This window comes from Globicephala melas, chromosome 20, assembly GCF_963455315.2.
Source record: "Globicephala melas chromosome 20, mGloMel1.2, whole genome shotgun sequence".
NCBI lineage: Eukaryota > Metazoa > Chordata > Mammalia > Artiodactyla > Delphinidae > Globicephala > Globicephala melas.
The window spans coordinates 33,755,617-33,783,525 of record NC_083333.1 but is presented as its reverse complement, the minus strand read 5'-3'; the positions used below and the strand labels follow the sequence as shown (position 1 = coordinate 33,783,525).

General features: G+C 49.6%; 1 protein-coding gene across 3 annotated transcripts in view; it reads right to left on the bottom strand.

Moving 5' to 3' along the window:
- The window catches only part of TBCD (tubulin folding cofactor D), a 176,150-nt gene that overhangs the window by 41,147 nt on the left and 107,094 nt on the right, over positions 1–27,909 (bottom strand). For all 3 annotated transcript variants that reach the window (XM_060290402.1, XM_060290403.1, XM_030843121.2), the window contains exons 15-22: positions 25,987–26,044; positions 21,397–21,426; positions 17,135–17,220; positions 10,439–10,519; positions 5,533–5,606; positions 3,902–4,019; positions 2,536–2,596; positions 1,202–1,224 (exon numbers count right to left, since the gene is read on the bottom strand). In XM_060290402.1, the coding sequence (XP_060146385.1) occupies positions 1,202–1,224; positions 2,536–2,596; positions 3,902–4,019; positions 5,533–5,606; positions 10,439–10,519; positions 17,135–17,220; positions 21,397–21,426; positions 25,987–26,044 (531 nt within the window). The remainder of the gene's footprint in view (positions 1–1,201; positions 1,225–2,535; positions 2,597–3,901; positions 4,020–5,532; positions 5,607–10,438; positions 10,520–17,134; positions 17,221–21,396; positions 21,427–25,986; positions 26,045–27,909) is intronic.

Here is a 27,909-nt window from a genome sequence, read left to right as displayed (position 1 = left end):
GGAGAGTGGCCAAAATGAGAACACGTCAAACAAGAACAGGCTGACATCCACTGCCCTGCACCGTGTTACATTAAAACACAAGAAAGGGCTTCCCTGGTGGCGCAGTGGTTGAGAGTCTGCCTGCCGATGCAGGGGACACGGGTTCGCGCCCCGGTCTGGGAGGATCCCACATGCCTCGGAGCGGCTGGGCCCGTGAGCCATGGCCGCTGAGCCTGTGCGTCCGGAGCCTGTGCTCCGTAATGGGAGAGGCCACAACAGCGAGAGGCCCGCGTACCGCAAAAAAAAAACAAAAAAACAAAAAAAACACACACACAAGAAAAACGAGATGCAAGCCACAGTCTGGGAGAAAGTTCTGGCAAATCACCTGTCTACAAAGAGCTCGTGTCCAGAACATGACAAGAGTGCTGACAGCTTAGTAAGAAGACTACAGAGCATGAGATTTTTCTTATGAGCAAAAGATCTGAACAGTCACTTCACAGAAGAGGGAGGACAGCCAGTCCACACAGGAGGTGTCAAGGTCACCAGGCCCCAGGTATGCAAACTAAAGTGGTGATGAGCTACCCCACACCCAAGGATCAGCCCCACCCCAGCGCTGATGAGGACACCTTAGACACACTGCACCGCATGACCCAGCAACACGTCCACACTAAGACTCGTACGCCAATGTTCACACAAGCTTTATCCCGAAGAAGCCAAAAGCTGGAACAACCCAGATGCCCATCACCTGGCGAGCGGAGAAACACACCAAGCACACACGCCACAGACCACCACACAGCACTACAGAAGAACACACCACCGTACGCCAACCACACGGTGAATCTCAGAAACAGCATGCTCGGTGACAAAGACCAGACCCCAAGGCTCCACAGGTTGGTTCTATCCGCACGACATTCAGAGGGCAGACCACAGCCTCCAGGGCAGAGAAGACCCACTGCAAAGGGCAGAAGGCAGATCCAGGCGGTGCCGCTGCTGCAGGTGGACTGTCCATAGCCACCAGCCCCGTCAGACTCCACAGTCAAACGAGCAAGCTTCTCACCACGTCGTCAGTGAAGCTCAGAATCCAACCAGGCTTTCATGGCTCTTCACCCCCTCAAATAGGATAAGCACAGGCAACTTGGCCAGGACCACTCGGGAGACACCCATGACTAGGGGCCCAATATTTTCTTCACAAAACATAAAACTTCAGGTGTGTAAAGCTTACCTGTATAACTGACGATCATAAAGCTAAAAATAAAGAATTGAAAGTTACTTAGTTATTTAAATTACTAGGATTTAAAAAATAACACAGCAGGTATATAACAAGCATCAAAAGGATAACAAAAAGAAACACACAGGTGGGCGTTTCCCAGGAGGGGCTGATGGAGCCCCTCCACTCTCCAAGAGCACCTCACTAACAAGCCCCTCCCTCACTAAGACCCACCGTGCATTACCACATTCAATCCTCACAACAGCCCAGATCCCTCCTTCCCTCACCTGGAAGAGAAACCAGGGGTCAGAGAGGGGAGGAAGAGGGTTGCCAGCCAGCGAGGGGGGGCCTGGATACCCGGACCTGCCCCCCCGACAGCCCCTCAGGCAGTAAACTAACCCTAACGGTCCTTCTCCTTGCAAGGAACTCAGAGAAGCCATTCACAGCATCACCACTAACTACCATCCCAGCCACCACTCACTGAATGTTCATGCTGCGCCAGCAACTCCACTCAACTCTCGAATGCATTCTTTAATTCTCACAGAAACTCAAGCAAGTAGGTCCCACTATTACCCAGGCTCTACAGAAAAAGGAAGCCGAGGACGGGGGACGGTCCCCGCACTGAACCGCCTCCTGCGTTACACGGCGTCAGCCCGGCTTGACAGTGTCAGGTGAGCACCAGACTCCACTCTAAAGGTGAGAAATGCACCTAAACAGATGGTACGGTTTTGCCAAAATGGAAAAGAAAGTTAACGGCACCAAGAGGATGAGGAGGGAAAGACGTCAAAATGGTGAATTATTACATAAAGAGCTAAATCTTAAAGAAAACAAAACTCTACTCAGAACAACAAACAGTAAAGCCGTTTAACATCTCGAGAGTGACTTCCAGGTTATCCTATAACATTAAGACCTACAGTTCATACTTCACCAATTTTGACTCACAGAAGCCTTTGAGAATCTCAAAAACCCAGAAAAATGCACACACCTCCTCCCCAGAGAAGTGCATACACAAACCCTGGGTGTGACTTCAGACTCGGGGTTCCCCACCATGGAGGCACAGCTGGGGGTGCAAGGCCTTCGTGCTTGTTCTGTGTGCCACTGCCCACCCGCCCTTGCGTGAGGACGCGCCCGAGCGAGGAGGGTGGCCAGGCTGCACAGCAGGACTAGATGAGAGGCGGGTGCTGTGCAATGTCCAGCGGAGGACACCTGGCCACACAGAAGAGCCCGAGCTCACCCCAAGGGTTTGCACCACAGCCCCAGGACTGACCCTCGGGGCTTCGCTTGGAGGCAGGCAGGCCCCAGGTACCAGGAGACCTAGAAGAGGGGCGCCCCAGAGGCTGCACACTGACCTGCTGGTGGATCTGCTTCAGGCCCTGCACGGCCTTCTCGTCTAGGAAGTCCGAGATGGGCCTGCGGGAGTTCAAACACAACGTGTGAGGTCCTGGGACAGCGTCAGGGAGACACGCATGCAGGCCTGGTGGCCCGCCAGCTCCCAGCCCGCAAGCACCTGCAGGGGCATCCCTGAAGGTATATCCACTCAAGGGTGCAGACGGAAGACCTTCTCAGTCAGCGGTTAGCAGACAATAGAGACAGGGCTGTGATGAGGCGCCTGCTTGAGAGCGGGGACCCCATGTTCGGGAAGAATCTGCGGCCCCGGGACGGGGAGCAGCCCAGCTCCCAGGCGCCCCGTGACTTGCTTTGGAAAAGAGTACAGCGGCTGAGGCTGCGGTCAGGGCCCTGTAGCCAGTGGCCTCACTGCCGCCCTGGACAGGCCTGCTCGGCACCCAGAAACCTGGATTTCTGCAGGGCTCTCCCCATTCCCTAACTGCCCAGACTGTTTGCACAAACCACGTGGATTATGCTGAAACCTGATTTCTTCTGGGAGTCTGGGATTTGGGTTCATGGCAGGTAGAGAACCCACACGACCAGCCCCCAAAAAACCCCCGGGGGCCGGTCTCTCTAGCCTTCCCTGGGGGGAAACGTGTTGTCACACGCACTGCCAGGGGATTAGGTGAGTTCTGCACAGCTGCACCAGGAGAGGATTCCATAAATGCCAGGTCTTCGGCCAAGCCCACAGGTGCCATTTCACCCCCTCGCTGATGTCATTCAAACGGACTGTGGGGAGAGAAGCAGGGTCAACTCGGACCTGCTATCACTGTGTCCCCAGGAAATCACCTCGAAGGACAGGAAGCCACTTAAAATACACTTTTCCCCAAGCTGGAGTCCAAGAACCACAGCACAGACATCACAGTATGCTCTGAGCTTTTGCCTCTGAGGAAAAGTCAGTTGGAAAATCAAGTAGGAAGACGAAGCAGCTGCTTCACAAAACATTCTCAACATTCGGACCTTCTCAGCAACCCCAAGCTGCGTGTCTATTGTTATTTATACTAACTGAGCCAGCAGAAAAGGCTCCTGGTAAGACACTTTTAAATTTATATTCTCTGGTATTTTAAATTATTGAAAGTGATAAATGAACAAAGAAAACTGAATATATGAGCTACTCAACACAAACTCTGAAAACGTGTCTTTGCTTTTACAATCTGTTTACCTCAGAAAGAGCGAGGTGACAGGAGAAGCTCAGAGAGGTGGGGTACCCCAGAGAGGACAGGGGACCACTGACAGATGTCGTCAGGAGCACAGGGCCCCTGGAGACCATGCCGCCGGCAAAAAGGAAGGGGCGCGTGGACAGGGCCCCAGCTGTGACCCAGCTCCTACCTGCCCTGTTGCACGGCCAGTGTGTACAGGCTGTGGGTGACCTCTGCGCAGGCGAGCACAGCCCCGTGCCTAGTGTGTAGGTCTGGACTCTGTGTCATCGACAGCAGACGCGGGAAAACTGCAAAGGACACATGGGAGATGCACACAGGGTGACAGACGCAAGGGTTCAGGATCCAGGGGAGAAACAAACCCACTCAGTTATCTCTGTCAGGATCATTATCTCACGACCAAGGCTAAACTGAAGTCTCTGACATGCCAGACTTTGTCAGCAGACACTAGGGCAGCAAGCAGGAATGTGAACGAGGATGACACTAGCCCCCAGACAGCACATGCTCTTCGGGGCTCCGGACACAGGGTGGTGACCCAGGGTGAGAACAGACAGCAGGGAAGAAGGAAAAGAGACTGTTTTCCAGGTCTTTCCTGCTGTTCAGGGGCTGCCAGGGCTCTGCCCAGGGGGCAGGGAGGACAGAGGCTGGGCTGCAGGACCCTACAGCAAACACACGGTGCCTCAGCCTAGAGCTCGCCCTCTCCCGATCAGAGCAGAGGAAGCCTCCACGCCTGTGCTCTGGGGACAGAAAGCAAAGTCAGACAGTCCTTGCAGCCTGGCAGGGAGCGCAGACAAGGAGCCGCACCCACAGCGGCTCTGCTCCACCAGCCCCACCAGCCCCACCATCCAGGGGGAACCACAATCACAGCCGGGCAGAGGCCACAGCGTCCTTGCCAGGAGAGGGCCCACACAGGCGCTCAGACGTGGCAGCTGGTAGCGGTCAGTGTTTAAGAATCAGGGAAATCCCTTATCCTGGGGCGGTCAGCACTCTTGAACTGGGAAGAAAGTGTCCCCTTCATTCAGGCAGCAGGATTATCATAAAAGGAAAATAAACACCAGGTGAGATTCCTGACATTAAGCTTAATTAACAGACCACGAAGCTGAAAGGGCCCTTAGGAGGTAACATGCCCCAAATCTTCATTTAAAATCCCAGAGTGTGTGATTAAAACCAGTAACTCCAAATGAAGAACCATGATCCAACCAACAGTTACTTCTCTAATAAATGTCAGTGGGAATAAGTATAATGTGGAGAAATTTGTGTATTGTTCCCTAAATTAAAATCAGATGCCTACTTATTCCAAGTGGAAAAAACATGATGGAACATATACAGGTTCTTTCCTTAATGATAAGGACGTGTCATCAGTTCAGACTGGCTGTTCTGTTCTTGAGTAAAGTGCGCTCAGGCCTGGCCCAGGAAGTCAGCAAATCCACTGCAGCCCCAGGGAAGCAGCTCACTGTTTAATATGTTACATTATGAGTTACTTCACTTGTTGTTTTAAGGCTACTTCTGAAACACACAGTGTGCAGCAGATCCATCGATTCCTGCTGGAATGGCGCAGGAATCCTGTGGCTCCTGGGGACACACACACCTCAGTGGTCACAGCACCTGCGCTCCCAGAGGCCATGGTACCTCGTTTGTGTTCTGTCCCTGATGAAGCACAGACAAGTTCTTCAAAGCCTTCTCAGCAAGAGAGAGACCCCCAGGCCTTGGAATCAGTGAGGGGGCCTCCGGGGCTTCCTGCTGCGTGTTCGTGCATGTGTCCGTGGTGCACACGCATGTGCTAGTGTGAGGAGGAGCGCCTACCATGACGGGTGCTGTGCTCGGGTGCTCGCTGAGCCAGGTTCCGCAGTGCCTTGGCCGACAGCTCCCTGATGGCCCTGGGGGGCGGGGCAGAGAACACTGTTAGTCCTTCATTTCGAGGATTCTGGCTTTATTCAATTATAGAGAGGACAGTGCACCGGAGCTGTCAAATGGCCACTTAGTCAAACACTATGAAAACAAACACAAACTAACAAGCAAGTAAGAACCTCTGCTCATAACAAATGAGGGAGAGAGACTTCACCAAGAGGAGGCACTACATGCAAGTCCCCGTCAGGACACAGCTGCCATCTGCATGGCGCTGGATGGCACAGTATGTCTCCAACCTCCTGCACCCCAAGGGATGCAGAGGACGCAAGTACTGGAGAGCCTGTGAAACCACCACTGGGAAGATCGAGGGCTAAATGAGGGAAGCTCGTGAGGCTCACGCTAATAGACAGGAGGCATACATCACATCAGTGCAAACACTTCCAGTCAACGCACATCTGTTACATTCTCAACACACAGAACAGAAGGACGACCCCAGGACGGGCTAATGAAGCCGAGTTCCCTCCGGAACCTGCCAGGGGCCAGACAGGTCTGATCAAACCTTGAGGGCGACTTGTGAAGCTGACACCCTCCCCCACGCCCCCCCAGCCCCGTCCCAGCACTAAAAGTCAGGAGGGCACTGCCAAGAGCTCTAGACAGAACAGGAAGTAGTCATTTCCTTAAAATAATAATTAGGAGGACTACAGAACAAGACAGAACATGATAACGATATTAAAGAAGAAACATGCAAAAGGGGGCATCTGCATTTTGATCATTATACGTTCCAAGTACACAAGCACCAGAGAGAAGCACTTGGAGGATGAAAGTGGATGCTGGGGCAGGAGATCCTTCCCCTCCTGTGTATGACCGGGCCTCTCGATGCCCCCAGACCAGCTTAGGGGTCTGCTTCCAACAGAAAACAGCCAGCTCTTCAAGGCAGGGAGGTCTCATGTGCTAAGAGCCCATTCAGGAAGCCACTTCTGAAGGCTCAGTGATCAGGTCTCAGAGCAGATAAAGCCCCACAGTTGCCAAGGAGGCAGCTATTCTAACAGGCTTAGTTACACTTATCCTCTAATTAGTGCACTTTGAGGATAAGCTTTCTGTATTTAAAAATATTATATTTACCATCTAAATGACAGACCTCAAACTATAAAACTCTTAGAAGAAAACACAGGGGAAAAGCTTCATGACCTTAGATTTGGCAATGTTTTCTTGGATGTAACACCAAAAGCACAGGCAAAAGTAAAACTATATACACTGATAACAGGTAAACTGGACTACGTTAAAATTTAAACGTCTGCACATCGAAGGATACAAGCAACAGAGTGCAAAGGCAACCTACAGAATGGGAGGAAATAGCTGCAAATCATGTATCTGGTAAGGGACTAACATCCAGAATATATAAAGAACTCTTACAACCCAACAACAGCAACGAAAACCAAGTAACTGCATTTTAAAATGGGCAAAGGACTTGAACTATTTCTCCAAATATGATATACAAATAGCCAACAAGCATATGAAAAGATGCTCAACGTCACTAATCATTAGGGAAATGCAAATCAAAACCACAGTGAAATACCATCTCACACCCCACATCCATTAAGATCGACACTATTTAAAAAGAAAAAGAAAGAAAGAAAATAACAAGTACTGGTGAGGATTTGCAGAAATTGGAATCCTTGTGCATTGCTGGTGGGAATGTTAAATGGTACAGCCATTATGAAAAACAGTATGGCTTTTGAGATTAAAAATAGAATTACTATTTAAGCTTACAATCCCACTTCTGGGTATATACCCAAAAAACTGAAAGCAGGGTCTCGAAGAGATATTCATACACCCATATTCACAGCAGCATTACTCACAACAGCTAAAATGTGGAAGCAACCCAAGTATCCATGGACAGATGAATGGATAAAGAAGATGCGGCATGTATATACAATCGAATATTGTGCAGCCTTAAAAAGGAAAGAAATTCTGACACATGCTACAACACAGATGAACCTTGGAGGACAGTATGTTGAGTGGAATCAGCCAGTCACAGAAGGACAAATCCTGTAGGATTCCATATGAGATTCCTAGAGGAGTTACATTCAGAGACAGACAGGAGAATGGGGGCTGCCAAGGGGAGGGAGAGTCGATGATTAACCGGGACAGAGTTTCAGTTTTGCAAGATGAAAAAGTTGGTTGTACAGAAAGGGGAATGTACTTAGCTGAACTCTACACTAAAAATGATTAAGATAAATATTACATGTATTTTACCACAGTCAAAAAATTTTTAATTATGTTTATTTTGATACATAAATTATTTGGGGTGAGTACGTCTAAGTATCAGAAAACTTTTTTTAATTCTATTGAATTATAGTTGATTTACAACGTGTTAATTTCTGTGCAGCAGAGTGACTCAGTTATACATATATATTCTTTTCCACATTCTTTCCCATTATGGTTTATCACAGGATATTAAATATAGTTCCCTGTGCTATACTGTAGGAGCTAGCTGTTTATCAGAAAATGTTTAAAAAGAAACCCAAAACAACGGATAATACTTCTCAAAAGTGTATACTATTAAAAGTATAATCGAATACCTATACTAGTGAAGGTATAAATACACCACTAAAGAATGTCTGTAAGGAATTCTCTAAGGCTCCCCATTTTCTACAAGCCATGTATTCACAGGAAATTGAAGAGACCCTATTTATGAACTTTTAGCTGATATCTCCTCATGGATGTAATCCAGGCCAAAAACAGAGAAAGGCAGAAATATCTCCATCTCTGAAGAATCATAAGAAAATTAGGTCATAATCATGCTCTGTGAATCCCAACATTTGAGAAAATGTGAGCAGGTGTTATCGTAAGGACCTTCAAAGCTGACTGCAATTTCCCCTCCATTCTGTGATTCATACATCCTGGAAACTTCAGGTTTTTAGAGCTTATACTAAACAGAGTATTTCCACAAAGAATATTTTAAATAAAATTAACAACAACAAAAAAAGAAAAAATAGAAACCAAATAGCAAAATGACAGGTATAAATTGATAACCACTTCAGATGTGAAAGGACTGAAGCCCTCAAACAAAAGGCAGACGCTGTCAGGCTGGATGTAAAGGCGGGACCATCTGCCATCCCCCTGACACACAGACAAGGGTGCAGGACAATAGTGGCTGTGAGAGGCCTCTTTTTGTAAGGCCCCAGCTTCGAATGGTTTTCACATTTTTAAAGGGTTTAAAAAGAAAAAAACAGGGGACTTCCCTGGTGGTCCAGTGGTAAAGAATTCACCTTGCAATGCAGGGGACATGGGTTCGATCCCTGGTAAGGGAACTAAGATCCCACATGCCAGCGGGGCAACTAAGCCCATGCGCCACAACTACTGAGCTTGCGCACCTCAACTAGAGAGCTCGCGTGCCGCAGACTACAGAGCACTCGCCCTGGAACCCGCCACAGCAACAGAGGCCGTGTGCCCTGGAGCCCGTGCATCACAATTAGAGAAGAGAAAACCTGCATACCACAACTAGAGAGAAGCCTGTGCACCAGAACAAAGAGCCCGCGCCCCCCAACGAAAGATCCCACATGCCTCAGCAAAGATCCTGCGTGCCACAACTAAGACCCGACACAGACAAAAATAAATTAAATAAATAAATAATAAATCTTAGAAAAGAAAAAAACAATAAAATACATGGGACACTGACCTAAAATGTTTACTCTCTGGCCCTTTAAAGAAAAAGCTTGCCAACCCTTCAGCCATAATAATATCAAATTACACTTTAAGACAAGAAATCTAACGTGAAACAAAAAGGGACATTTCATAACAATAAACGGTTAATACATCTGGAAGATACAAAAGTTAGAAATGTAATTGCACCTAACCAGAGAGTCCCACCCAAAATATGTGAAAGAAACCTGACAGAAATGAAAGAAGAAATAAACATTTCAACAACAGCTGGAGATTTCAATAGCTCAAAAGTTTAGTCTAACACCATGGATGACACAGTTGCAATTTTGGTTTTAAATGTCCTATTGACTGCAACAAACACCCACTGTAAGCTGGGGTTCCGGACGCAGAACCTGAAGAAGCTACTTGGCGTTTGTGTCCCTCAGACCACGGCCTGAGCACCGGCAGCCACACCGAGCCTCCCAAGAGAAAATAAGCTGTCTTCCCTGAGGTGCTGACAGAAGCACTGATACCCGCTCTGGGTTATACACTGGCCCTCCCCTTTGAAGGGACACGTTTAACTGCTGGAAATGCTAAGACACCTTGAAGCTGCTTCGTAATCACGAAAAAGCTACAGGCCTGCCTGGCTCCAGGAAGGATGGAGAAGACGGCTAAGCGGCCACATGGATCGGACTCGAGCTGGGATGCCCTGGCCGCAGAGCAGATGAGGCAGATCCCACAGCCTAAGGTCCTCGCCCTCAGGAGGCTACCCGCCCTCCATGACACGGCAAAGTTTCCACACCCAGCAGACTTCACTGAGGTCTCCAGAAGTAAAACTGGAGATAGACCATTAACCAACACATCAGGCATGAAGACTGGAACTTACGTTACTTCTCAGGAGTTACTTTAAAATATGAAATCTACCTAGATGGGAGGGCAGTTTGAGGAGAATGCATACATGTTTATGTATGGCTGAGTCGCTCTGCTGTGCACCTGAACTATCACACTGTTAATCAGCTATACTCCAATATAAAATAAAAAGTTTAAATGGAAAAATATATGTATATATGTATATAAACTGAAAAAAAAAAGAAATCTACAATTAGACAATATACTCAAGGCTTACGAGCTCAATTTAATCTCTCCTTTGGGAAAAAATAAGAATTCTTATTTGACAGATAAGCTAATTAGGCAAACACAAAAACACAAAACCTACCCATCCCAATGGTTTATCTTCATGGTAACCAGGTGGTCTATCATTGGTTGTGTGTATTCAGGAAAGCCGGCAATAAACGTGCTGGAAAAAAACAATATTCAGAGATGATGAGAATGTGGAGGAACAGGAACTCACACACGACTTACGAGAACGTAAAACGGTACGACCGCTTTCAAAACCAGTTCGGCAGTTTCTTATAAATAGACAGAAATCCCCTTATAAGCATGTATCCAAAAGAAATGAAGATATATACATCCACAAAAAGACTTCTAAACAAATGCTTAAGCAGCTTCATTCATCGGAGCCCAAAACACAAAACAACCTAAATGTCTGTAACAGATGGACTAACAGATAAACTGCGGAACAGCCACAGACTCAAGACAGCTCAGCAACAAAGAGGAACAAGCTACCGACACACACAACAAGCATGACTCTCAGAAACCACTGCGCTGACAGAAAGGAGCCAGGCACAGGGGTCCATCCTTTCTGACTCCACTCGTGTGACATTCTACAAAAGGCATCAGCGAGCTACGGGCGGCTCCCGGAGCCGAGGTGCTGAGCCCTCCATATCTCAGTGACGGCGCTGGTCACCCAGGTGTGCGTGCTGCCAGCACTCGCTGAACTGTACGCTTCATACGAGGACAGCAGATGGAGCATAATTATGCCTTAAAAGTAAGAGTTACATCTCCTGAAAATACCACAGGAGAATTAAAAAAAAAAATCTCCAAGTGGGACAGGCCTTTCTAATTAAGACTCAAAACCCAGAAGCCGAAAAAGAAGAGACCGGTACATTCAAACACTCAACCAAAAGAGAAAAATGCTATCAGGAAAAACACACCATAAACAAAATCAAAAATATCTGCAACTGCTATCACAGACAAGAGCCTTCTGTATAATGGAGTTCTTCCAAAACAATAAGAAAATGCCATCACCTAGTAGAAAAATCATTAAAGTTTACAGAAAAGAAAGAAGATGCAGCTCAAACATTCAGCCTCATTCACTGGGAAATGGAAAGGAAACTTTTGTCCATCTGTCAAACTGCCAAAGCCAGAGGGGTTGACAGCTGCTGCTGGAAGGCTCTAGAAGCGTACAGAGACACTGCTGGGGACAGCGTCTTGGCACAGCCTCTAGAGACAGCAAGTGGCACTGCCCAGGAAATTGAAAATGTAATGAATGCCCTTTGGTTTAGCAATCCCACTTCTGTTAATTCACTCAGATATAAGCACACAGGTGAGAAGTGCTATATACAAGAATATTCACTTCACATCGTTTATAACAGCAAAAGACTGGACAGAAGCCAATGGCCAGGAAGGGAGATCTACAGGTCACACTCCATGTCCAGATATGGAAGGCTCTCCAAGACGCAGGACGTCACAGGCAGCGTACGGTGTGTGCGCTCTGCTGTATTGTAACAGGACACACAGAGCTGCCTCCTTACTGCTAAGAGCTCATCCTTATTACCGCAGGCAGACCTCGTTTTACTGCGCTTCACAGATGCTGCATATTTTACAAATTGATGATTTGTGGCAACACTGCATCGAGCATGTCGGCACCATTTTCCAGCAGCATTTGCTCGCTTTGTGTGTCTGTCACATTCTGGTAATTTCTGCAACATTTCAAACTTTTTCGATATTACTATTGTATGTGTTATGGTGATATGTGAACAGTGATCGCTCATGTTACTACTGTGACTCGCTGAAGGCTCAGATGATGGTTAGCACTGCTGAGCAATAAAGCATTTTTAAATTAAGGCATGTACATTGTTTTTTTAGACATAATGCTATTGCACACCTAACAGACTAAGGTACAGTGTTAAGCTAACTCTCATACGCACTGGGAAACCAAAAAATTCGTGCAACTCACTTTAATGTGATACTCGCTTTATTACGGTGGTCTGGCCCCGAACCCACAATATCCCCAAGGTGTGCCTGTACTTGACCGAGCCTCTGAAGATGAGCACTTCAGGGGTTCCAACCTTGTGCACTGTGTGCCACCGCTCAGCGTGGACAGAAGGAAGTCGACACACCCACAGGCATGATATGAACCAAATCTCTCTAGAAGACACAAGGAACTGGGGCCAACAGGGAGCCCCAGGGTAGAACCAGGTGCCTGGAAGGAGAGGTGAGACACACTGGTTTTCCCTAAATACCCCCTGCACCTTCTGAATTTTATACCATGAACATGTATCACTTATTCCAAAATATGCACTTTTATACTTCATGCCTCTAAGACACCCAATTGCTTACAAATATTGTCTGAACCTGCCACACCATCCACATAACCCCACCACGGACCTGACCACCACCCACGTGTTACACAGAGGCTGAGAGACAGAGCGGATGGCACAGAAGGCCAAGAAGGGAGCATCACGATTTTACTCAAATCCTGTGCGGGCACACTGCACGTGCACAGCATGAACAGGGGCGCTGGGTGGGCATGCGTGTGCTACAAGGTGTGAGGTCTGGGAGAGTTGAGTCGGGGGAAATCTTTGCTCTGGGCGTGACAGGAAGAAAAACAGAGGCTTCACCAGCAGCGAGGTGGATTGAGAGCCCCCCTAAAGATGATGAAACCGCTTGAGAGAGAGTCAGAAGAAGAAAACAGAAAAGTGAGGACAGCAGAGAAGCTGTTGAAGCTGTCAGAAATGGAGGCAAGACACAATTCCTGGCCCCACATAACCTACAGGCCCCTGGCCCACCCAACAGATAGACCCACCCCAGGCCAGCATCCTGAACCTCCAAAGCTTCCAGAGACGCAGGCAGAGAAAACAGTGGCCTCAAAGAAAAAACACTAAACAGAGGTCGGCCACCTGAGTTCTAGTCCAAGCTTTGGCACCAACTAGCGGCTGACCTTGGAGAAGACGCACAGCTGGCACTGCCAGCCCAGGCAGCGCTCAGCACTTACTGAGCACTCAGTCTGCACAGCGGCCAAGTGCAAACCAAGAGGGGCGTCCACCACAGGGCGGAGGACTGGGGGAGCTGAGTCAAGGAGGATACATGGCCTGCTGGGGGCCGGGAGGCAGGGTGGTGGTGTGACATAGAGAAAGCGCTCCGTTCTGCACTCAGACAAGTGACGGGGGTGGGGTCGTGGAGGCTCTGCAAGTGTACAGGACAGTGAGAGCTGGGCTACGGTGACAGCTGACCGGACAAGCAGAATGAACATTTGAGGGCTGTTAGGGATGCAAGAGTGACAGAACTAGGTCACCAACCGGACATGGGGAATGAGAGAAGGAGAAGCAAAACTGAGTTGATGATGTGGATGGCATGCTGTTCACCGAGTTAGGAAATAAGAGAGAAAGTTCACTCTGAGGTTTCCTTAGTTTGAAGAACTCATGGGACAGGAACGTGCAAAATGACTGGAAAGCAAACTACTAGAAAGCAAAATGTGACAAAATGCTTCTCTAGAAGGATGCAGTGTTGTGGTGCCAGCAATCTGTTAAGGAAATTTACAACTGCAAGAAGACAAACCAATAAAAATTGCTCACGACTGCTCGTTAAGTCACAGCAGAAAACAGCTGGGCAAACAGAAGAACCACCCATATGCACACATCCAAAGCCAAGGGGCCCGGACGACCACCAGCTGGCGAGAGGAAGACAAGCTGCAGTCCACGCGGTGGACCACTACTGAGCAGCATGGATGAACGATGACGTACAGTGACAGGAGCCCGCATGCCACGGGACTGTCCTGCAAGTTCTAGAAAAAGTCAACTCCAGTGACAGAAGGCAGCTCAGAGGCTGTCAGGGCCAGGGCATGAGGGAACTTTCTGGAGTGACAGAAACATTCCCTGTGTTGACTGCAGCAGTGGTTACACATCTGCCAAAACCCACAGTTTAAATTAGTGAATTTTACTGTATGTAAATCATATGTCATGAAATAGGAGAACAAAAATAAAAAAATAAAACAAAAATTAAAAAAAAAAACCCTTTGTTTTGTCTTAGGAATACACAGGATGCTGGAAGAACAAGCCACAGACCAGGAGAAAACATCTGCAGATCATGGACCTGAGAAAGGATTTGTATCCAGAGCGTAGGAAGAATTCTCAAAGTCTCAGTAAGAAGAAAACAACCAACCCAATAGATAAACAGGCAAAAGATTTGTCCAATAAGCCCGTGGAAAGATGCTCAACGTCATTAGTTGTTAGGAAAACACAAATTAATGAGCTCCTCCTGCACATCCATCAGAATGGCTACGATTAAAAACAATGACCACACCAAGGGCTAGCAAGGACAGGGTAAAATGACGCAGCCACTCTGGAAAGCCACCTGGCAGTTCCTTGAAACAATCAGGATCCAGCCACTTCACTCCCAGGTGTTTAACCAGATAAAGGAAAGCACCTGCCCAGAGACAGACGTGCACACGAAGGTGATCAAAGCCCTAACCTGGAAACCTCTAGATGTCCCTCACAGGGGAAAACGTGGTTCATCACACGAGGGAACTAGGAACGCGTGGGCACTCATGCAGGGAGGACACATCCGAGAGAGCAGGCAGAGCGCAGGCGGCCAGAACAGCACCCAGAGCCCACACCACACGACTCCATTCACCCAACGACCCAGAGTGACAGGAACAGACCGGTGCCTGGAGAAGGGGCGCCCAGAAATCCTGTGGAGACAGGTCTCTATCTGCATTGTGGTGACAAAGCTCTGTGCCCGTCAACACTGATAAGAACCTACACATTAAATACGTTCAATTTCCTGTGTGTCACCAGCACCGTGACAAAGCTCTGAGGCAAAAGTAGAGGTAAGACGGTGCTGGTCCCCCCCACCTGATGGTCTTCATCCACATGTTTCAATTCCCATCCGTGTGTCGCACACTCCCGTCTCCAGGAGAATCATCCGCACATCGGCCCACGCGTCCACTCAGATGTGCTGTGAGCCCCGCGTGTTCAGTGAATCTGAGCTCCGGACCTTCCCCAAAACCCACAGGCGTTTTCTCCCTCATGGTGCACCCCAACACCTCCACTCTCCTGACCACACCCACTCTCGCCAGAGGACCCAACCCTGTGCCCTAGCTGTCCCCTGACCATGTCTCGCACCTTGTGAGGGGCCCTGACCACCCTCTGATCATCCCCTACCTTGTAAGGGGGCCCTGTCTCCTCGCTTCCAGTTACCAAAATGCAGTCACAGTGGTATATTCAAAATGCAGATCTGACCGTCAAACCTGGTTCCCTGACCTCAGGACAACCCAAGGCCCCACTCTGGCTCAGAAGCCCCACCACCCCGGGCTGACTCTGGACCCTTCCCTGCAGGGCTGTCCCCTACCCCACACCAGGCTCCCTGGGCACAGTTTCCTCTGCCACGTGCCCCCCTCCCCTTTGCCCTGCCGTCCAGGCTGACAGCAGGACCCTGGGTGTCGGCCCTGCCTTGGGGCAAGGGAAGAGCTCCCCCAAGCGCCCTGTGGTGATGGGGTACAGCCACAGACCCTGTTCCCCATGACTGCTGGACCCCTCCTCACAGACTGCCTCTCATCCACAGAAGTGTGCAGAACCCTCTGTGGAAGACAGACCCTGAGCCAGCCCATCTATGAAACGCAGACCAGCTCAGAGACCTCAGCCATGAGAAAAGCATGCCAAGGCCAAAAACTACGAGTTCTTTTACCCATGAAACTCAGGCAAAGGTAAGAGATTCCCCATGTAAAATATATGTTCAAATATTAACAATCAAAGGAAACAGAATTAAAATAGGAAAGAACTGATAAGGCACAGAAGACCATTAAATGTTGAGGAAAGGTCGAAAGGATGCTAAAAATACAGTGTGCTTGGTCAAAGATTGTTTCTGGGAAGGAGGCCAAATGCCACATTAAAAAAAACAAACAAAAAAATCTGTCCATGCTGGTTATGGAGAAATGTAGTTTCTGCATGGTCTGCACAGCAGGGGTATTAGGGAATCTACCCATAAGACCCATACTAGTTAACAATTTTAAAAAGCACTGGCGTGTCTCCTCTCCCAATTTAAGGCAAATAAGTCACTTCATAAAATCATGCCCGTCTTGTATTAGTGTTGCAATGAGTTAACTAAGACATGTGGACTCACTGCCCCACTACTTACTTACTTAAATTAAGTTTTGATGTGATTTCTGCAAACCACAGTTAGGGATGTTAAATATTTATTCCTTGACCTGATTTCTCAAATACCTCTTTCTTACTCATCTCATAAACAGGCTAGAGATAACTTCAACTTGGGAAACACTACTTTATTGAAACAGAAAAAGAAGGACAGTCACTACCAATCTAAGAATTCATTCTGAGAAACTCCCCAGTGGAGCAGCGGCCATACAGAAAGCAATGCCCAGTTTTGGCTTGTGGCTATTCTCTGTAAAAGACCAAGCTCTCAACGAAACAGGCTGGTTTAAGAGAAAAATAATCACCCAGCACTGTTCTTGAAACTCTTAATACCTCTTTAAGAAATGAGCACCCTTCTCAGGACCAGACCCTGCACTCCCCTTCTCCAGTCCACCCCTGACCTGCTACTGTCCCTTTGGATTCATTTGCATTTTGCAAAGTTTTATGTAAACAGAATCATACACTATGCACTCTGTCCAATCAATCTGAAACAAAAGTTTCAAAAGTTTTCAATTCCTTTTTTAACATTCCACACATAAATTTACCCTTAGTGGACCTTCCAGGCTGAAGAAACCAAATGGTGGAAACCGATCTGTGACTCAAAGAAATCATTATATTTTGTGATGAATATTAAAACTTACCTTATAACTAGGAAACAGTTAGATCTGTTACCAACAGTGAAGTAGTCAGCTGTGGTCAAAATATCAATCCCGTGAGGGAAAGTGCCCTAATGAAAGAATAGAGTGGAGAAAAGAGACAAAAATTCTTTTATTGAGTAAAGGCATTTTCGAAGTTTGATAATCAAATCCACATATGTTACTTTTATGAACAAAGCAGCATGATATAAACAAAGCTAAAACTACACACCACTTAACCGAACTCAACCAAGGACTTCCAAGTCAGGTCACTTTACTAACTGCCTCTCCAAGGCTGGACACTGTGCTAAAATTATTTGAACCACTTAAAAATTTTTTTCCTAACAATTCAAGCATTTCAACTTTAAAATGTTGTAAGAGCCCTTTCTTTAAACCACACACCATAAAAAGACATCAGGTTTCGGCAGAATTAAAGCTTCCGATTTCATTCAACCCGTGCCCCGGCCGCCAGAAGGACCCCAGCGTCCCCTCAGAAGGGCCGGCGCCTGCCTGGGCTATGAATCCTGGACAAGAGCCCACCCCCCACGGCTGGCAGGAGAATGAACAAGACAACGACTGGGAGGCCCCATGTGGGGGCCTGACAGCCAACACCCAGGACCAGACTCTGAAACAGGGGGTTGGGGAGTTGGGGACAGCCCCCCTTAACACACCCAGGGACACACTCCCAGCCTAGGTCCAGGCCCCACCCCAAAGTCTGCAAGTTATTATTGATACCACTCTCTGGTAACAATACTTGAAAATCTGAAAACAAGACAAATAGGTTTTTTTTTTTTGGGCTGCGTTGGGTCTTCGTTGCTGCACGCGGGCTTTCTCTAGCTGCGGCGAGCAGGGGCTACTCTTCATTGCGGTGCATGGGTTTCTCATTGTGGTGGCTTCTCTTGGTGCGGATCATGGTCCCTAGAGTGTGTAGGCTCAATAGTTGTGGCGCGTGGGCTACAGGGCACATGGGCTTCAGTAGTTGTGGCTCGCGGGCTGTAGAGCACAGGCTCAGTAGTTGTGGCGCATGGATTTAGCTGCTCCACGGCATGTGGGATCTTCCCAGACCAGGACTCGAACCCTTGTTCCCTGCATTGGCAGGCGGATTGTTAACCTCTGCACCACCAGGGAAGTCCCCAAATAGTTTTCTAAAAGGACATAAATGACAAACTTTCGACCAAGGAGTGAATGCCTTGCTGTCACCAACCATAGGAGGGTGTGGTGAGGCCTGGGTCCCCAGAGCCCTTCCCCACTCTGAGCAAGCCGTAGACTATGGACCCACTGACTGCTAACCTCCCACACTGTCTCGAGGGAGCCCTGCATATGAAGAACTTGGGATCTGACTCCGAATTGTCAACAGACCCCAGCATGTCCGTCACGGACACAATGTCAGAATCAGAGGTTTGGTTCCCAAGCGAACCTAAAAGCCTATCAGTCTCCCGACACAGCTCAGTGCAGGGGATGGCCCCCACCACCCAAGAGGCAACCGCACGCCAGGCTGACTCCTGCTGGACTCCCGTCCACCCCAGACCAGCCTGAGGCCGAGTCAGATAAAGGCCACTGTGGCTGCAGGAGGAGGTGGTGCCCTTTGCTCCACCACCCAAGCCTGCCGCCCCCTGGGCAACGTTCAGATGCCTCCTGACACCCCAAGATCTTCTTGGTCCGGCCACTGCATGCCGAAGTGTCACATCTCTGTCCAGACAGCTCATCCCTGCAAGGAGGGACAGAACGGACAGAGGGGGCTGTGTTCCAGCAAATCCCTCCCAAGGTTTCTCTGGGAGCCGGGAGTGGAGGCTCAGGACCCCTCGCTCAGGCCTGAGTCCCCGGTAGGCAGAGGTGAGCCTGGACGGAGAGATGGGCGCCCCCACCAAATTCCTCCTGCAAATTCCCCCGTCGCTGAAGGTGGCCAAAGACAGGGTCTGTGCTCGCACCCAGGAGCCCGGAGGACATCCCACCCCAGGGCCGTGGACAAACACGCCCCCTGCTGCCCCTCACTTGCGCTCCATGCCCTCAGCAAGTCCATCACACATGGCCTCGCCCCATGTCTGGGGATACATGTGCCCTCTCCACACTCCCCTCCCACGCCCCCATTTCCTTTGGCAGGTTCACATCCTTCTCCTCCTCGTTCCTGTCAAGCTGCAGAAGGATGTCACTGAGTGCAGGCCCACAGTACGCACCTCTTAAACATCGGCATGGCTTCCCCTGGACTGCGCAGGCCGGTTTTACCATAAACACCAGTGCACGGGGAGACAAGAAGGGTAAGGGCACAAGGACCCTAGCTGCTCACCTTCATTCCCTGATGGACCCCCCAACCTGAGTGGCCCCCACGCTCCGACTGCGCAGGGAGCAGTACTGCCCAGCTCCTGACCGCCCTGGTGTCTTCTGGAACCTGGGGCTCTGCCGACAGGGGTGCCGTGGGGGCTGGAGGTGGGAGGGAGACACCTCTTCTCCTGGGTACTTTCAGGGTACCCAGTCTCCCCTGGCTCAGCCTCCAGCAGTTCCCTCCTTGATCACAGCCCCGCCCTCCCCTGCAGGCCCAGATCTTGGCCTGCGGGCCCCTCGACAACCCCCCATCTCTCCCTGTCAGCCTCCCTCGTCCTGCAGGCAGCACTTGCTGCCCTGACACGGCGAAGCCCGTCGCCACCCGAGGTTGGCATCTCTGTCTAGTGACCAGCTTTCTTCTAAGTTTTCAGGGCTCCAGGCTTTCAGGACTAAGGGACACCCAAGGATACTGGGTCTCAGTCACCCCCCAGCCACGGAAGAAAGGCTGTGACCTTACTGGGCTCCTTCCACAGACAAGCACACCCGCAGAATGAGGCAGCACCCCAACAATTTCAAGGTAGCACGAATTCAAGTTCAAGATGAGTGATTTGGTTCCCTCTGTCTTTGGCAATGACTGTGGAATCCGAGACTTCGTTTGGACCCATCTTGGCATCAGTTTAGCCTTAACGTTGCATTCAGAACTGGACACCTCATCTCAAGGCCCCGGCCCCTCCCACACACACGCTCACAGCTCACAGCACAGGCTGCAGAACCTCCAGCTAAGCCTCCCTCCTCTCCGCCCCTTGGCTGCTCTGTCGCCTTTGATGGAAGGTCAGCACGTCGGCCGCCCTCCACAGACCTGGTCCAGCCTGAAGCCCCGCTGGCTCCTCTCTCTGCTCCACCCTGAGTGCTGGGGGACCCCTCGCCAACACCCAGGCCATGTGGACGGAGCGCCTCACCCAGCAGCCCACACTTCCGGGAGAACTTCCCACCGTGCCCCAAACGACACCTCTGTGGAAGCCACAGCTGCAGCATCACCCCCTCTCCCTGGCCTTTGGCGGCCCAGGAAGGGCGAGTGGACCCAGCACTGGGAACGCAGGCCCCGGTTCAACAGCAAGGCCAGCCCCGCTGTGGGAACCCTGACAGACTCGAGGGCATCCAAGGGGACAGTCCCTGCATGCACGCTTTCTCGCAGACGTCCAGGCAGGAGTCTTGGAATCCCGTGTTTGTCCAAGCCTTCCCTCTTGTGCACGCTCACCTCTCCCGTCCTCCCACCTGCTGAGCAGCCACTCTGCGTGGGCTCCCCTTGGTCCTGCAGCCTGACCTCTGCCCCTCAAGGCCCGTCACCGCTTGTCCCCAGTATCACCTGCTGATCCCCAGGCCCACAATGCACTCACCTCCAGCCCAGATCTCTCTCCTGGGCTCCCCTGGCCATGGGAAACTGACCCTTGAGATGGCTAATTTGCTGCCAGACTGGCCACGTGTCCCAGGGTGGTCATCGTCACACACAGTATGAATGACTTGGGGATAAAGGCCACACCTCCCAGCCCAGGCTGACCGCAATAAGAGGTTCAGGGCCGGGGGCACGATGTCAAGTCAGGAGGGGCCATGGGGCGGCTGGCAGGCAGAAGCTGGCTCCTTCCACACGTGGGACAGGCAGGGGTCACGTCTCTGCCCCTGCCCTGCCAGGCTCCTCTGCCCACACCCCTCCAGCGCCCACGGGCAACTGCTGACATCAGAAGGCCCCCGGCAATGCACAAGGCACTGATTTCTGACGTGTGTGAAAATTACTTACACATTCAAGTTTCCTGTAAAACAACAACTAATTGTTTAAAACTTGTGTCAAAACTCACCTGAGTCACATTATGAGTGAATCTGCGACCAGAAGTCACAGTGTGAAGTACTAGCTTACTCTAGGTGAATTCTTTACCCACGTTTGTAGCTTTACTATTTCTACTTCTACATCTACAGGAAGTTTTAGGAATGAAGATTTTTGAAAATAGCCATACCTGTCTTCCCACGTTCTCCTGGAAAGCAGCCTAGGAAGAGAAGCACAAACACAGCAGTGAGTTAGGTGTGCACTCGCTGGACATGAGTGATGGACGCACAGCAAATCCAGTGCAGGACCAATGAGCCATGACTGTTTTTTAAATAAAGATCCTCAGTGCTGGCCACTCAGAGCCTCAAGGGTGGTTTATCTTTCTGATTTTACATCCTGGTGTGCTTTAAAACCATGATTTAAGAATTTTATAAAATCAGCTTAGCGGCCCAATGCTGAGCTTCACACCAAAGCCTAATTCAAGGTCTTAGATACAAAAATAAGAATAGAGTCATGGGCTTCCCTGGTGGCGCAGTGGTTGAGAGTCCGCCTGACGATGCAGGGGACACGGGTTCGTGCCCCGGTCCGGGAAGATCCCACATGCCGCGGAGTGGCTGGGCCCGTGAACCATGGCCACTGGGCCTGCGCGTCCGGAGCCTGTGCTGCACAACGGGAGAGGCCACGGCAGTGAGAGGCCCGCATACCGCAAAAAAAAAAAGAAAAAAAAAAGAATAGAGTCATATCTGTTTGGTTAACTAAAAGCCCAAAACACAAATCATTTTCCTGGGGATGTGTGAGGACAGCTCACAGGACAGTGACCCTGAGTGCCGGGTCTCCCCATGCTGCCTTCCCCAGGACCTGCCACGGACATGCTCCACGTCCTGCTCACAGGCCCAGAGCTGGGCTATTCACAAGGTCAAAACATTACCTTAGAATGAGGCATCCTTAGGTGGACCTTCTTGCCACCAGCTAGTAAACGCCCAAGGCGTGCAGCTGCGCACAATGCAACCTCATCGCCACGCGCCATCCACCAGAGAGACAGGTCAGAGGGCAGAGGGCGGGTGGCTGGTGGCTTCAGGGAGCACCTGGGAGGGGTGACCCTGCCTGTAGACGCAGCCCCAATGCCTGGGGCAGGAGCTTCCTGGAAATGAGGTCGTAACCTCTAGGGCTTTCATTTCAGCTACAACTTCATCATCCCCTGCGGGGCGCTGGGAGGAGCACATGCAGTTGTGCACAAGGAATCAAGACAACGGAACACAAAGACCCCCACGTGATGTTTAAATGTGCACCCGACACCTCTGGCAGGAAACAGAGAAAACCAGAAACTTGGTCGTCTCCAAGACCTCGCACTTGGTGGCCCTGGGGAGGCACAGCTGGACTGGCACTGCCCCAAGGGCCCTCATGCAGCTTTCACACTGGGAGCAGGGAGACTCGACTTTTGCTATGTACCATTTTGCACCTTTTGCAATAAATTCATTAAAGAAAATTTTAAAGCAAAAATGAAACCAACCAAAAGGCAATGGAAAAAAGATACAATGCCAATTTACGTAACATGCAATATTTAGGAACACATTTACTATTCTGGTGACATCATTTAAAAGGTAAAAAATAATACGAGATGTACATGAAAAAGCACAAGTCCTAAGATGGTGACACAATGTTGAAAAAAAAGAAATGGGAGGAATGGCTCTACCCAGTATTAGGGTTACTAGAGAGCCATGGTAACCCAGACAAAAAGACAGACACAGACTGATGGGACAGAACAGAGAAAATCTTTAGGATCGAGAGCTAAGTAACGAATTCTCAGACTTGACACCAGAAACATGACCCATAAAAGAAAAAACTGGTAGGTTGGATCTCATCAAAATTAAAAAAACTCTTGTTCTCGTGAAAGACCTTGTGAAGAGGATGAGCAGACAACCCACAGACTGGAAGGAAGAACCTACAAACCACTCGCCCAAGAAAGAAAAGACTCCTGAACTCAACAATAAAAACAAACAACCCCGTGAGAAAAGGGGCAGAAGACTTTGCTGGGGCTCAGGGCAGGCCACCCAAGCCACATATTGATATTTTGAATTAAAGTTACTTGAGAAACGGCCAGTAGAAGAAAAATGATATTAAAAACACTCTGACTGTGAAAGCAGGAATAAATCTCCCATGTGAAGGTACCCTCCCCATTCCAGGGGGAGAGAAAGCGTCCTCATCACCAGTTAGGGAAATAAACCTTGTCACTTCTTCATGAGCCTCTTTGTTAAATCTTCACAAATAACTGTTTCTTTGTCTGAAAATGATATAGAAACAGCCTGCTTTGGTCACTTTGTGGGTCCCATTTTTATGAGACCTCCGTGTATACGAATTACCTTGTTTCTTTCTCTCCTGTTAATCTGTCTCGTGTCAATTTAATTACTAGACCAGCCAAAATCCACCAAGAAGGACTGGTGTGGGGGGAGGAATTTCCCCCTCCCCAACAACTTAAACAGACACGTCACCAAAGAGGATACAGGTGGTAAATATCACATGAAAACTTGCTCAACATCACTAGCATCGCCATCAGAGAAATGCAAGTTAAAGCCACAATGAGCTACCATCACACACCTAATCAGAGTAACTAACGCAAAAACAATGACAACACCAAATGCTGGTGAGGCCATAGAAAAACTGATCACTGACAGAATGATGGAGGGAAGGTACAATGGTGCAGCCCCTCTGGAAAACAGCAGGGCCCTTTCTTACAGAACTAACCATGCAACTACCATATGACCCCAAAATTGTATTCTTGGCATTTATCCCAGAGAAAGAGAAATTGTGTTCACACAAAAACCTGTCCATGAATGTTTACAGCAGCTTAATTCTTAATGGTCCCAAACCAGAAACAACCCAGAGACCCTACAATACATGAACAATTCAGGCAGCTGTGGCACAGCTGGCCAGGGGACGTGACTCGGCCAGGGAAGGGCAGGAAGGAGGGGCTGCCAGTACTGCCACAGCCTCGATGGACCCTGGGAATCGTGCTGCAGGAAAGGCAGTCCCAAAGGTCACACCGTGTGAGTCCACATATATCACATCAAAAACTAATACGGGGTTTAGTACTAAACATCCAATTTGGCGTCCAAAGAAAAAGACTGGGACTCGTAGCTACACCCAGGCTTCAAGGACATCTAAGGTCAAGAGAAGTGTGGCTCCCTGGCCCCATTCCCTCCTCCTGAACCTGCCGCCAGAAGCCAGTGGCCGCTGGGGAGACACATTTGGGGGCCTGCTGGGCACTTTCTAACATGTACAACAACTAGCACTGAACAACCACTTAATGGGACATCTTTTCACAAATTCATAAATATATTCACCGTGATTAACCGGGTGGGCCTCCAGTCTGTCACTCTCCGAGACACCCAAGTATGACGGGAAGGCCATCCTCCCAGGGCTGCTGGTGGTGGTGAGAGCCTCCTGGCACCTGACAACCCGGAGAGGTGGTGCCCCCAGGGCACAGGACGGAGAGAGAAGACAGCTCACCACCCACACTGAGCTCCCACCTCCTGGGCGCTGGGGAAAGAGGCCCGAGCTTGCTGGGCGGGCTCCCAAGGAGAGCACAAAACGAGCACAAACAGGAGCCAAAAAGGACGAAACACGTCTTCACGAGGAAGCAGCTTTGCAGTGAGAGAAACTTCATCCCCAATAATTAGGGACTTGATCCTGACATTTTCAAATGAGCTTCGAACAAAAGCACCTTTCACTGCCTTAGCCTTGCACCACTTAGGTAAGCAGGGGTCACTTAGGTGGTGTTTAATGCAAAGAATTTCTGCTGATTTTAAAGGATTTTAATTTTAACTTAAAAAAAAAATTATTTCTGTCGTTTTATGTCACCTCTTCCCTAGGGTAAAAAGTATCAGTGCTTTGATTTTATTATTGCTTCCCAAAATTAGCTCTTAGGTTCCAATAAACAGAAAAGAAAATATAAATATATATATATATATTTTTTAGGCCACACTGTGCTGCTTGTGGGATCTTATGTCCCTGACCAGGGATGGAACCCCAGACCCCCTGCAGTGGAAGCACGGAGTCCTAACCACTGGACCGCCAGGGAATTCCCCAAAAGGTAATTTTTAAGGACAGATTTAACAAACGATTCTTACTGTATTTCAATGAGTCTTACAATTACTGCCTGAGGGTAAATATCAGGGCACAAACGTGAAGACTTCTCAAAGAATCACCAGGCTTCCTACTGATGCTCAAGACAAAAGAAGAGAAACCGCAGGACACAGATGAGGTCCTGAGCTTTCCTGGGAAACTTTTCTTGAAACCAGAAAGTTTCAAGGACCCCATGTAATTCAGGGAACAGAGAGCAGACAGGCCATCAGCAGCTGCAAGGGAGCAGGGGGCTCTGTGACCTGATGGAGCCCCTGCCTCTGAGGACGGAGGCTGCGCTTCCGTGTCACCCCACCAACCAAAAAGCGAGGCTGCAATGCTGATCCCTGGCCAGACACTCACTCGTCAAACAGACAGCAGCACCCACTGTGCACACTTGCCCACTCCTGAGCTGTGGACCCTCCAGGCCCCCTCTCCATCCCCACCTGGATGGGGTCAACCCATCCTGACCCACCCTCCACGGGCTATAGCCCACTCCTCGGCTGGGACCCAGAGGGAGTGGGAGCCACCCTCCATGGGCCCCCATCCCCTGGGCATCCCTCCTGCTTCACAAGCCGGTGACCACAGCCTCTCCGGGGAGCCGGTCACAGATCAGAGCCACCCACACTCTCAAGAAAAGGAACAGGACAGGAAAACTTACAGAGGCTGCTCTCCTGCAGTTTACATCTCGGTCAAACACGGCAGCGATCACCAGTGCGCTGTGAGAAAAAGGGAAGGCGATTAATGAAAGGGAATCTGCACAGACGCCTGGGACGCTGACCCCATAGTCTCCCTCCTCCACATGCCCACAAGCCCGTCTGTGGCTCGGGGGCCTTGGCTAAAGAGACGCTCATGGGGCAGCGAGGGTGGCCAACCCCAACTTCATGAGAGCCAGCAGAAGTCACAGGGAGGGTGGCCTCGTGTACAGGCCTCACGGGGCAGGACGAGGACGGCAGGGTCGGGGCAGGATGCCAGGTACAAACAGAGAAACGCGTGGGCAGCCAGCGGGGCCCAGGAGGCCAGCAGGAGCGATGAGTCCTACATCTCCCCAGAAACTGTAGGCAAGCACAGAAAGCAGCTCTGATGGTCCTACCCCCACAAGCCAAACCACGGCCGAGCTCCACAAGAAGGAAGCCCCCAGGCTCACACTGTCCACCAGCTTCACTGAAACCTCCCTTCACTACGTGATCACCCTCAACCATCGGGGACAAACCGGAAGGTACTTAAGTGCCCAGTCGGCTTTGGTAACAACAGAAAACAAAGTGGGGACAAAGTGCTGTGTCTAAGTGTGACTTGTAAATTTGCATCTCCTATCAGCCCACAGAGGAAATGTTTGAAAAAGGGTTATTCAGACACACAGAGATCACCTGAAAGGGGTGCTGCCCTCCCACCCGACAGCCATTCTGTTTGGTACTGAAGTTGTAGAACCCAACCCTACAAATCTGTCAAAACCCACAGAACTGTTCACGACAAAGACTGAATTTTCCTGAATGCAAATTAAAAAGAAACTATAGGAAGTGGGGTCCTGCAACAGCAGAGGAAATGTGCCTGCGTTACACAAAGACACTACACTCAATGGACGGGGAGGAGACACGGGAACTCTCTCCTCCGGGGCGGGTGTGTTTCTCACAGGGGAGGGTTAGCAGTTCTGAAACAACTGCATGTGGATGCCGCAGAGGAGGGAGCCAGGATGAAGCAGCACTGATCACAGGAGGCCAGGGGACCCGGCGCTGGGCTGGAATCGCAGGTGTCCACGCAGTTGGCCAGGCCGGAGGTGCAAAGGATAACACTGTGGGAATGGGAGCGGAATCCAGGTCCTGGATTCTAAATACTACTCTCCACTATGAGGAACACAGACTCCTGGAGGTGGTTGACTCCAGGGCTGGGTTGAGGGAAAAAGAAAAGCCTGGGGCATCCTGTCATGCTAGAAATTGAGAAACCATTAAAAACAAAGGCGCAAGGGGGCAGGGAACACAGGGCACAGAAACCAACCTGAAATTGCTCCCAACAGCCAAAGGCAGAGCAATCTGAGCAACAAAATAACCAACGGTGCTAGAAGATAATCCATGGTCCACACTGACATAAGTAAACAAAGGAGCAAAAGGCAGAGGAGACATGTTTTCCTACGAAAGAACCACCATCGCTAGCCTAGCGCAGTACCCGATGGGTGCTGGGTGTGAAAACTGGATAGTTACAGAGTCTCAAAGTACCCCCAAAATGTTTATTATTTATTTTTAAAAAAACAGTCACTTTACAGACCTCAACTGGCACAGTGAGTTTGGGACGCACCCCAAATGCGACACCAAGATGGCAGGCACATCACCAAAGAGCAGCTGCGGTTTAACCACTGGCCCCACACAACACTCATTCCTCGGTCCCCTTTGTAAGAGGTCGATATTCAGGGAAGCTGGTGAAGGGCTTTTATGGGAACGTCTATTATTTTTGCAATTCTTCTTTAAGCCTGAAGTTAGTTCAAAATTTAAAGTTTTTTTGAAAAGCCACTAAATATCTGAAGATTTTTCAAGATCCAGTGTTAGTATTTGGGGTCCTTTTACTAGTTGAAGCTGAAATTAATTTCAGCAAA